At 40.5% G+C, this 12,974-nt stretch overlaps 1 protein-coding gene across 4 annotated transcripts in view; it reads right to left on the bottom strand.

The window, feature by feature from the left end:
• LOC132893348 (scavenger receptor cysteine-rich type 1 protein M130-like) overlaps positions 1–12,974 on the bottom strand; it is a 72,420-nt gene that overhangs the window by 15,813 nt on the left and 43,633 nt on the right. For 3 of the 4 annotated variants that reach the window (XM_060932390.1, XM_060932389.1, XM_060932392.1), the window contains exons 8-11: positions 7,692–7,991; positions 5,000–5,266; positions 2,750–3,016; positions 353–457 (exon numbers count right to left, since the gene is read on the bottom strand). In XM_060932390.1, the coding sequence (XP_060788373.1) occupies positions 353–457; positions 2,750–3,016; positions 5,000–5,266; positions 7,692–7,991 (939 nt within the window). The remainder of the gene's footprint in view (positions 1–352; positions 458–2,749; positions 3,017–4,999; positions 5,267–7,691; positions 7,992–12,974) is intronic. The other variant, XM_060932391.1, reaches the window with a different exon arrangement.

Raw genomic sequence — 12,974 nt, forward strand, 5'->3', positions numbered from 1 at the left:
GGTGGTATAGAGGGTTAGGATTTGATAAGTTATTTACTTCTTCCTAAACCTTTCTGAACATTATGTTACTGCCTTGTGGCTACACTATTCTGTTTGTTTATGAAGATGCTTTGATGATTGCATTTTTTATTTTTATTTATTTATTTTGTTTGTTTTTTTTATATCTTCTTTACTGTTCAGAATAAAGCAACCAATCAATCAATCAATCAAAACTTTTTTTGTTTTAAAAAAGGTCATCTTGTTCACTTGTTTTGCTCTCTCAGATCACAATGGATTTACAGATTTCTCACAGCATTTTTTTTAATCACATATTTGGTAACATGCTGTCTGGACTGTTAGATGAGCTACTTACAGCTGGCAAGAATAGCTTTTCTCTTCCAGTACACAATCAGCGCAGCTACCAGTAGTCCCACCACAACGCCAACAATAAGTCCAATTTTGTTGACTGAAACATAATCTGGAATTGCAACCATATAGACAGAAAGGTGATATTTCTCAGCTATTTCCAGGCACATTTTTGTGATGCTCAAAGGCCAAATTACACTGGACATTAGTTGTTAATTACACAACAAATTGAATATAATTTTCAAGAAAATGTCAAAAGATTCAAGAAAAAAAGAAAACAGTAGCCCACACAGGTCAGTCCCATGTCTAAAAAAAAAAAGTGTGTGTGTGTGTGTGTGGGGGGGGGGGGGTGGTGGTTTCCAGTTGGTTACAATTTACTGGTACTCATAGGTACTAAAATAACACTCATGAAACATTGTCAACAATGCCTATGTTATACTATGTTTATAATAAGTCTATAAGAAATTTAGTAATTAACAGCACACCTATTCTTACATAATAGAGTTAACATTTTGACTATGAGATTCCAAGTAACTTTGGAACAAAATAACTTTTAAAATGACTCAAAACTAGACATGGTCATATCATTTGGCATTCAGACTAAAATCTGCTGGACTACAACTTAGAAAATAGAAGAAAACACAGCAAAAGAGAACCCAATCAAAACCAAATGAGTGAAAGTGATGACCATGCCGTTACCATGGGAACAGTCTTTTATGAATGTGTAAGTGGGTATTCAGTGCTCTGACTCTGGTGGGACTGAGTAAGGGGACAAGTTTTATGTTTCATCTAATTTAGGTAATTTAAAAAATATAATATTATTTGGCAGTGAGCACACAGGAAAGTGTAAAGTATAAAGTTCTGTCAGTATGTTTATCATGCTTGTATGATTAAAAACTCGAAGATATTTATCGAAATCCATGACCTACTCATTCTAAACCTGCGGAGCTTCACCGGAGAAGCTCTCGACCAAAGAGGGTTAAAATACGATGGAAAAAAGCTACAACACTTTGTCAGGGTCCCAAACCTGTAGTAGTCTATTTTCTTTTAATGTTAGTGGTAAACCTACCCAGCTGATAACAATGTCACATGGTGTCAGGCCAGAATGCGGTCCTACTCACTGATGAGAGACAACTTGTCATCGAGAGCACCCGTGATCAGCCAGTCACAGGCCGTGTTATGACATAATGTATTCACCCAGTGTAACATTTGGAAGAAAATTAGAAGTAGATTAGACCCATATCTTTTCCATTTTTCATGGGCCATCCAGTCTGAGGCGTTTGAAATACAGACGAACAAATGTGAATATTACTGGTCAATGTCCGCTGGTCCGGCTTTATTTCCCATGCTGTTATTATGTCGATGCATGAAGTTCCCGCGCCCAGTTAAAATCTAACAGGACTCACATAGCTCGCTTTTCACTGCATTCATGTCACAAGTGAAAAAACCTGTCGAACCTCCTATACCATAAACACTTCAGCTCAATCTCATATCACGATTTTTTTGTTTATTTGTTAAAAACCTTATTAATTAAATAAAAATGCCGGCATATCTCAGCATCTGCAATCCTAAAACTTTTTTTTTTGGACGGGGGGGCGCGTGCCAGGTGTGGACCCCCTTAAATCCGCGCCAGGTATTTCCCTCTGTAAATCATAGTGATGACTAAAATTAGACTTTCCAGTGGTTCGAAGCCTTTTTGAAAACCAAGCATCTAACGTGCTGTTCCACTTCTTAGTCGCCATTTCTAGCCATGTGGTAGTGCGGCTCAATCACAGTACAAGAAATACTGTCAGCACCTTGTCAGCCAATCAGATTACATCTTAGTTACAGCACACAGCAGCATAATGGCTGCCTCTATTTCCCATGGACATGTTTGTATTTGGCCATTATTTAGCTGAATAAAACTTAGTTTCACATCGCACGTTGCTCAGTTTTGTACAAAAATGTAAAGAAAAATATTTTTGCTACTCAATGAAAAATAGGCCTACTTTTGAGACCTCTGCAGTGTCGGGCCATGCTTCCAGACTGCACTTCTCAGAACACACTGCAGCACGTTTGGACATAATCAGCACATTTATTTAAGCCTGACTTTCTGTTTAGTTTTTCATCTTGCTTTCTAAGTCTATTCCTCATGTTATGTTTGCACTTTGTCTCATGCTCATAGTTTTGTTTTGTTTGAGTCACATTTCTGTTTTCACCTTATTTAATAAAGACTTCTGCATTTGCATCTGCCTCCCTTTCCACTCACTGACAGGAATAAAGACCATATCATCGTATAGAAATATAAAATAAATACGATACGAAAGATCATTACAAAATAGAGAAATAAAGACCTGAAACAAATGAACACCCGCCTCCCCAGAGATCATGAACAAAGATTTGAATCCCTAAACTTTGCACTTACTGTCACAATAAATTACAGCTTTCGCTGTGCAGGTGTTTGGTCCGAAGCAGTGCATTAGATAATTATGGTCTTTTCCACACTGAAATCCAACATCGGCTCTATTTTTTGTTTCCTCAGCCAAATGTTGGCTGGCATTTCCACATTTCAGCTCCATACATATCCTATCTGCATCATTCTTCTCCACAGGACAGACGGGTTCCCACTTTCCACGGTACTTCACTTGAAACTCGCCTCCACAAGTACCGCTGAGTTTCCAGTCAATTGCCCCTGGAAATAAATGGTAAGAGTTTCTGAAATTAACAGTAATGGTATAAAGGATAAAGCGTATCAGACTGAGTCCAGAAAAGTCAACAACACTGAAATGAACAGGAAAAAATGTTTTGTTTCCGCTTTAAAAGAAAAGTCCATCCTGAGTCAGATGAAGACCCCGCCCACACGTAGCCGGGTATCTGCTAAATCGAAGATATTTTTCTACGTTTTGGCCTGTCATCCACATGAAAACACATCAAAAACGAATATTTAAAAAAACTCCGGGCAAAGTGAAGATTTTTGAAAACTCCGTGTATGCCTTTTCGTGTAGACAGAGATAACCGGAGTTTTGCGTTTTAGAACGTCACAATCTGCGCCAAAAAAATGACAACAAATCTGCCGACGTCAAATGTGCGACCTTTGTTTACTGCAGAAGCCAGATTAAGCATGGACTTAAGCTAGCCGCACACCACGGCGATCCACGCGGTACCGAACCGACCCATTTCAGAGCCGACTCCCGACTGTTGACGAGTGCAGTCGCGATTGAAGCGACACGTGACAACTTAATAGCTTTGTGATTGGCTATTGGATATAGTTACTGTTAAATCCAACACTTGAAGATGCTACAGGCTGAATTACAAATGACACAACACGGAATATGTAGCGCACTATCTAGGCTGCATGAGCTATTATTCCCAACCTTAAATAGTGCACTTATATAGGGGAGTTAAAGCGATTTGGAATTCAGCCACACAACTTGAGCAGAGTGGCTTTCCAGCCCACTGTGTCTATGGATAAAGCTTCAGTCTATGGAATTACAGTATATACCTGCATTAGGTGCTACCAACACGTATTTCTCGCGCTAGAAATTGTGTTTAATGATGTCACGTGTTATATGCGAAAGATATGATTGGCTATTGCTAGCGACTCTCGCCGATCAGTCTGGCTCCCGATTAGTTTTTCGAATCGGCTGTGAGATGAGTCGGTACCATCGAAAACTAGTCTTTACGCCTGACTCGCGACTTCAGTTGGCTCGGTACGCTGAAAATCGGCGTAGTGTGCGGCTAGCTAAAGGGTAATGGATCGGAGCAGTGCCTTGAAAGCGTTAATTATTGTGCAGGTGCTACATGTTTAATTTTAGAAGCCCAACTACTGCTCCAAGAGCACAGGCGATGTGATTAGGGGGGAGGATTTGGGGAAATAACCATCTACAGGTTTGGAATGCTTATGAATGTGATTGAAAACGCAGATGTTCGGTTATGTGTGGAAGGGATTTTTTTCGAAGACGAGGTGGTGTGGATAAAACATTTTTATAAACGGAGGGGGGGGGGAATGTTCGGTTTTAAAAATACCCGGCTACGTGTGTACATTTCATATCAGCCATTTTGTACCTATAGGATAATAACCAAGGTTTGCTGTTAGCACAAACAAACAAACATTCTTTTCTCACTGATTTTTTTTTCCAATGATGTTGAACATCACATTAACGAGAAATCTGTTCTGGAAGTCAGAGAGACATTGGTGTAAATGCTGGACTCCAATGCAGTGAAATGCATTGCAGCGACATAATGCATTTATGTTGCATTAATTTATAGCAGAGCCAGTTAGCAATCTATTAGATGATGAGTGTGATTTCAAGGAAGCCAGTATTAATATGAAGATTGACGCTTTGGAAGCTGATCTGTTTAAACAGTGTGTACAAATGAGGAGGTAAGAGATGGACAGGCTAAAGGACTAAAGCACTGCTGCATCGTTCTCTTTAGGTAAAGAAGAATCACGGGCTAAATCCCACTGCACCACTATAATCAGATATTTGAATAGCCTTGGAGTAATGTACGTGATTGGAAACCTTTAACCAAAATGAAAATAGACCAACATATTAATGAAAGAAGTTTAAACCAAAAAATATTAATTACAAAATAAATGTTCTGCATCATTGAGAATCACATTGAGAAACCTGGTGATTGTAAAGCACGCGGCACAGTGATGTTAGTGTCTTACCTGCACATGCCAGAGAGATGACATTTTCGCACATATCTGTCCATGAGCTGCACTGCCATAGTTTGTTTTCCATTCCTGTGCAGCTCAGGTAACGTGCTGCTTTACTGTTTTTCTTGGTGGGCCAGGTTTTGAAAAGCATGCTGCAGCCCAGTTCCTGACAGAATTCTTTGAACACTCTGTCCGTGTTCTGTGATGTGGAACACACATGCTCTTTCTTAAGCTGCACCTCACCTGTACATTTGCCTGTGAGGTTCACTTGTGGCTCATCTGTGGGAACACACACAGACACAAATTGAAGACAAGTTTTTTCTCCATATTACTCCAAAACACCTGGAAGAAAATAATCAACAATGGACAGACACCACCATTTGTTGTATTTCTCTTCTACCACAGCAAATTGTCAATGCTCACAATTCTTTTTATTTCTTAAACAATGAAGTATCATACTTTCATATTTTATTCAGCTACATTTAATTTGGGAGAGCATATAGCAGTTACCAGTATAACCAGTCATTCCTCCATCGGCCTCTCTTTGACCTCTGTCTTTTAACTAATACAGCAAAAATAAATACAGTTTGTCATACTACAGAAAAAGCAAGTCCTCAAGATCTTTCTGTAGTGGAAAATTTCAAAATTACAGCTTTACCACTGACTGCTACAAAGCACTCACACTGGAGACTCCTTCCAATAATGCTAAATGCACAGCAGGTGGAGAATCTGTGTACGTTGCTTCTAGAGAAATAATAATGTATTTGAAAATATATAATATAATATATCCATCCATCCACTATCTATAACCGCCTCTCCTGTGCAGGTCACAGCCAAGCTGGAGACTATTCCAGCTGACTATGGGCGAGAGGCGGGGTACACCCTGGACAAGCCACCAGATCATCACAGGGCTGACACATAGAGAAACACAACAATTCACACTCACATTCACACCTACGGTCAATTCAGAGCCACCAATTAACCTAACCTGCATGTCTTTGGACCCGGAGGAAACCCACACAGACACGGGAAGAACATGCAAACTCCACACAGAAAGCCCCTTGTAGGCCACTGGGCTCAAACCCAGAACCTTCTTGCTGTGAGGTGACAGTGCTAAGCACTATACCACCGTGATGCCCTAACATAATATAATATAATATAATATAATATAATATAATATAATATAATATAATATAATATAATATAATATAATATAATATAATATAAGCCCTGTGATGACCTGGCGACTTGTCCAGGGTGTACCCCGCCTTTCGCCCGTAGTCAGCTGGGATAGGCTCCAGCTTGCCTGCGACCCTGTAGAAGGATAAAGCGGCTAGAGATAATGAGATGAGATGAGATAATATAATATAATATAATATAATATAATATAATATAATATAATATAATATAATATAATATAATATAATATAAGCCCTGTGATGACCTGGCGACTTGTCCAGGGTGTACCCCGCCTTTCGCCCGTAGTCAGCTGGGATAGGCTCCAGCTTGCCTGTGACCCTGTAGAACAGGATAAAGCGGCTAGAGATAATGAGATGAGATAAAATAAACGGCCGGGTTCGAGCCCCGTGGCCGGCGAGGGCCTTTCTGTGCGGAGTTTGCATGTTCTCCCTGTGTCTGCATGGGTTTCCTCCGGGTGCTCCGGTTTCCTCCACAGTCCAAAGACATGCAGGTTAGGTTAACTGGTGACTCTAAATTGACCGTAGGTGTGAATGTGAGTATGAATGGTTGTCTTTGTCTATGTGTCAGCCCTGTGATGACCTGGAGACTTGTCCAGGGTGTACCCCGCCTTTTGCCCGTAGTCAGCTGGGATAGGCTCCAGCTTGCCTGCGACCCTGTAGAACAGGATAAAGCGGCTAGAGATAATGAGATATATAATGAGATGATATAAAATAAATGGATTATTTGTCTTTGCAGGCAGAGTTTTCTCATCTCATTATCTCTAGCCGCTTTATCCTGTTCTACAGGGTCGCAGGCAAGCTGGAGCCTATCCCAGCTGACTATGGGCGAAAGGCGGGGTACACCCTGGACAAGTCGCCAGGTCATCACAGGGCTGACACATACCGGTAGACACAGACAACCATTCACACTCACATTCACACCTACGGTCAATTTAGAGTCACCAGTTAACCTAACCTGCATGTCTTTGGACTGTGGGGGAAACCGGAGCACCCGGAGAAAACCCACGCGGACACGGGGAGAACATGCAAACTCCACACAGAAAGGCCCTCGCCCGCCCCGGGGCTCGAACCCAGGACCTTCTTGCTGTGAGGCGACAACGCTAACCACTACACCACCGTGCCGCCCCGCAGGCAGAGTTTTATTCTAGGAAATTAATCAACACCTTTACACCAGTCAGTATTTCAGAATTCAGCAGTGCTGTGGTAAAAGTAAAAAACATATCGTAAGAATAAAACCAAAGAGAACAACATAAATGGCAGCAGTGGTGTAAGAATTTTGGTCGCTTTTTAAACAATATCGAAATGGAAACATAAAAGTTTTCTCAGTTAATTACAAATGTTTAGCCGATTTAAATATAAGAATGCAGAGTACTTCATCAGATCTCCAATACGACATAAATATACAAATTTTTGGTCAAGAATTAAACTTGTGAACAATAACTCTATCTTAAAACTGTTCTCGATCTTAAGAAGCTCAAAACTGTTGCAGTAAAGATTACCCTTACCAGTACATTTGATGTCTAGATGATGTTTCTCCACAGGTGCCTCATCCTTCTCGCATTCCCAGATGTTTTGGGGGTTCCCTGAGCAATTGTAGCTCCTGCTCCAGAAAGGCTGTGCTTTATTCATCTGTTCTTCATCCACAGTTTCAGAAACTTTCCCACACTCCAGATATTTACACAGCTTATTACGTTCTGTTTCACTCCAACCATCACTGCTCACTGCGTAGAGGTCTGATTGATTCCGGAGGTAGACTTTCCCCATACAAGCGGTTTTAGTGCTGTTGAGGAGCAGCCTTCTCCATCCTGAGAAACAAAGTAAACATGAAGGACACATCTTTCAGGGATGGTTGCGTCTGTATAGAATTTGATGTAGTTTGTGAAATTTTGAACTACATTAAGGGTATGCCATCGATTTACAAAATTACTTAACAATTCATTGGAAACATCGGAAGCACAAGCTTAGGGGAAAGACTTGTGGCATAAAAGGTTTATCTACTTAATTTGTGAGTGTATGAAAGAACTCAAGAAACAAAATACAGGAAAAAGTTCTTTTCAGAAATATCAATGTGTAGCCCTGGTCACTGCGTCCTAATCATTAATTTAGTTGACCATAGATTATTTGCAAAATAAATAAATAAATTCATACAGTTCATGACACATGGATAAATAGGATTTATGGCAAAAATATATTAAATATATCTATAAATCCAAAAAGGGATAAACACACACAGGTTTATTCATATGCACTTCATTTTAGCTCAAAAGTGACAAATGTGCTCTTCTTTCATGTGCTAAAGACATGGGTGACATATGGAGTTCACATGTGCAAAGACATGAGTGATATGTGGTGTTCACATGCGCAAGGACATGGGTGACATGTGGAGTTCACATGCGCAAGCTGAGCCAATCAGAAGCCACCGGTGACTTTACGCTGTTAGTTTTCCTCTCTGGAGGTGGCTGCTTGCCGACATTCGCAGCAGTTTCTTCTCATTGAGCACTTGAAATTTCGACATTTTACCTTCCTCTTGCTGTCATTGTAAGAGTCAACAGCATAAAAATTTGTTGCCCGCTGGCTGAGCGAGGATTTTGTGTTTCTGCGACAGACACTAGAAGACATCGGTTGGAAGCTGGATTGGTGTGAGCTGTGATCGTAGTGCCACTGTATGTGTGTACAGGATTTTGATCTCTGGCTGGTTTTTTTTTTTTGTGTCTCTTCTTTTTTATGGTTTTCCTTCTTCTGTGAACCCCGGGAGCGGCGCATGGACTCTTCTGCTGTGACCACTTCCATACTGTAGAGGTGGGGGTAGCTTCCAGCAGTTGTGGCGAGCCAACCAAATTGGAGATAAGAACTGTGATTTTGTGATCTACCCGGTTGATCTATATATTTCATTTCTGGAGTGATATTGTGACCTTTCATGCACTGAAGGACATTCAAATTTTATTATTATTATTATTATTATTATTATTTTGTTGTTGTTTGTTTATGCGTTAATACAATACACATAAAACTTACCTGTGAGTTGTGTGCATTTTTGCTCTTCTACTCAATTCAACTGCTGATACCCCTTTCTCCAGAAGCGAGCCTAATCTTTTGATGTGCTGGTCCAAACGGTAAGCATATAGTGGTATAGGCATCTGTAACCTCCAGCGGTTACTCTTAATAGTGTGAGCTGAAGTAGGTTACAAATGCTTGCTGTACAGATTTCCTTTTTTGGCCTGCCATAGTTTTTCATATGCACTAGAATACACCGATCAACCATAGCATTATGGCCACTGACAAATGAAGTGAATAACATTATCTCATTACAATGGCAGCTGTGTGGGATATATCAGGCTGCAAGAGCACAGTCAGTTCTTAAAGTTGATATGTTGGAAGCAGGAAAAAGCAAGGGCAAGCGTAAGGATCTGAGCGACTTTGACAAGGGCCAAATTGTGATGGCTAGATGACTGGGGGCTGGCACGGTGGTGTAGTGGTTAGCACTGTAACCTCACAGCAAGAAGGTTCTGGGTTTGAGCCCAGCAGCCGACAGGGGCCTTTCTGTATGGAGTTTGCATGTTCTCCCCGTGTCTGTGTGGGTTTCCTCCAGGAGCTCCGGTTTCCCCTACAGTCCAAAGACATGCAGGTTAGGCCAATTGGTGGCTCTAAATTGACCGTAGTTGTGAGTGTGAATGGTTGTGTGTCTCTATGTGTCAGCCCTGCGATGATCTGGTGACTTGTCCAGGGTGTGCCCTGCCTCTCACCCATAGTCAGCTGGGATAAGGCTCTAGCTTGCCTGCGACCCTGCACAGGATAGGCAGTTACGGATAATGAATGGATGGAATAACTTGTGTATTTTTTTGTGGGATATGTCCATATCATATAAATTTTCAGTGTTTTAATTACAACTTCCAAATTATCGAATGTTGCCAAAAATAATAATATTAAAAAAAAAACTTGATTCTGAGTTTGATGATAAACGTTTGGATAGTACAGTCTTAGAAAAAAGGGTTCTTAAGATAGTTAACACTTCCAAAAAGGTTTCTACCTTCTCTAAAAGAGACATATGGTAATTGTAGCACCATGATTCTGGAGGAACACTATTTTGTTCCAAATGTGACATGCATGTGTTATGAGAGGAATGACAATAAAAATCTGTGTGACTCCTACACTGTGATATAGGGTTCTATATAGATCTCAATCTTTTTCCCAAGAGTGCAATGTATTGTTATATAATATGGAGACAAGTGTTTTACTTGGAAATATGCCACTCATATTTTTCATACGCACGACATCCAGGACATGGAGAACCAAATCCGTGACATAAATCTATAAATCTCTGGATGTCATTCGTGAGGAAATGGATGAATTGTTTTGAAAAAAATGGGTGCTTTTTGTTTGTGAATGTGTCTTTATAATAAAAAGAACACATGTTGGCTTGAAGATCTGAAGTGAATCTTCTTGTGTTGAAAAACTCACATTTTTCAGATGAAATACATCGTGGCTCTGAGTGACATATTTAAATAATATTGGCTGGCTTTGAGTGGTATATCAGCTATATTCCATTCATTTAGCATGATATTGAATGAGTCGAAGATGAGCTCATCTAAGGTGTCATTGAAGCATCATGTTGGTGTGGGTCACTGGAGGCTTGCTGATTCTCTCTGTCCTCCTGTGAGTCACCGAAAACAGACAGGTCTTGGCGTGCACCCAGCCTTCTGGGAAGTGTGCCCAAGACCGCATTGTAGATGGTTGATAAATGATGTCTTAGACCCCCACCTCTGTTCAGTGATGGCCGTTCCAGGTTGACAAAAATGGCTTCTTTAACTCCTCGCTCATACCAACAATCCTCTTTGGCTAAAATGCGTACGTTACAATCCTGAAATGAGTGTCCTTTGTTGTTAAGATGATGGTAGACAGCGGAGTCCTGGCCTGAGGAGCTGGCTCTCCTGTGTTGAGCCATGCGCCTGTAAAGCGGTTGTTTTGTTTCCCCAATATACGACTCCGTGCATTCCTCACTGCACTGAATTGCATACACTACGTTGTCCTGTTTGTGTCTGGGTATTCTGTCCTTAGGGTGGACCAGTTTCTGCTTCAGGGTGTGACTGGGTCTGAAATGCACTGGAATGTTGTGTTTGTAGAAGATCCTCCTGAGTTTCTCAGATAGAGCAGAAATGTAGGGAATGACAATGTTCTTGCGTTTGTTCCTGTTGTCATCCTTGTCCGTTATGTTCCTTTTACTGCTCTTGAGGAAAGACTAGTTAGGATACCCGCAATTCTGAAGTGCTTTCTTGATATGATTCTGCTCCTTCTCTTTTCCCTCTATCATTGTAGGAATGTTCTGAGCCCTGTGTTGCAAGGTCCTAATGACCCCCAATTTGTTCCAGTGGGTGGTGAGAGTCTAAAAGTAGGTACAGGTCTGTGTGTGTGGGTTTCTGGTAGACCTCGATACTAAGGCTTCTGTCTTGTCTAATGTGTACATCACAATCCAAGAAGGCTAAATTCAAGCAAGTCCAGTTGCTCTTTTCTCCCACCCACAGCTTACTATGGCCTGGATGACTGAAAATCTTCACAGACATGTTTCATGATAATTCTTCTCTTCTAATTCTAATTTGGACTCATTTTCTATCAAGTCAAGATTTGCCACTGCTTGTCAATATATAATAAAGTTTTGGTAGCCTTATGGGTGTTCAGCACATCTTTAGTTTCGGTTTTCTATTTATTAATTTCTTTCTTTCTTTCATGCTTAATTATAGCATAGCTAATCCTAGCACTGGATTAGCCTAGTCTTTCTTTTTCCTTGTGAACAAAGAAATGCTTCTGCGTATGCACAGCAGAAAACCTTCTCATTGGATAGTCACATCAGCTCCAACGTGTGACATGTTGTCTAAGCTTATCTTCTTGTGCTGAAAATATTTTTACTTGCTCACTTTGCTCACTCGTGAATATGTTCACCACTCAAAGATAAACTTCATATCTTTGTGCAACTGTGTTATACACACTCACACAGTAGTGCTTGAAAGTTTGTGAACCCTTTAGAATTTTCTATATTTCTGCATAAATATGACCTAAAACATCATCAGATTTTCACACAAGTCCTAAAAGTAGATAAAGAGAACCCAGTTAAGCAAATGAGACAAAATATTACACTTGGTCATTTATTTATTGAGGAAAATGATCCAATATTACGTATCTGTGAGTGGTAAAAGTATGTGAACCTCTAGGATTAGCAGTTAATTTGAAAGTTGTTAGGACTGGGACTGTTTTGGCCTCTAGAGGCCGCTGTTATTTCCATCTTGTCATGTTTGTTTTGGCCTCTAGAGGCCGCCACTGTGTTTTTGTGTTTGTCTTCATTGCCTGTTTCCTGCCCCGCCCTGTTCCTTAATTAGTGTGTGTATAAATACCCCTCTGTTTGTTCCCTTGTCACGGAGTCTTTTTCCTATGCTATGCTGTTAGTGCTAGTTCCCTCTGTCCCATGTACCTTGCCTGTGTCTTTGTATTCTTGGTTTTTGCTTCTTTCTTTTGGACTTTGTGGATTTTGTTTTGACCTTTTGATCTTCTGAGCATTTGAGTTTTTGCCTCTTCTTTTCTTAGTTGGATTTTGGACTTTGACCCTTTGGATATTTTTGTTTTTTGTACATCATCTGAGCTTTTGGATTATCCTTTTGTTTTTTCCTTTGGACTGTATATAGTGTAAATAAGCTGTTTTTGATACTCTACTTTCGCCTCACGCCTCTGCACTTGAGTCATCCCCCTGGTGGCCTAGTGGGGGTTTGTTGGATTATCATGCCAGTGACCTGGGTTCGAAT

The sequence above is a fragment of the Neoarius graeffei genome, chromosome 10 (assembly GCF_027579695.1).
Source record: "Neoarius graeffei isolate fNeoGra1 chromosome 10, fNeoGra1.pri, whole genome shotgun sequence".
Lineage (NCBI taxonomy): Eukaryota > Metazoa > Chordata > Actinopteri > Siluriformes > Ariidae > Neoarius > Neoarius graeffei.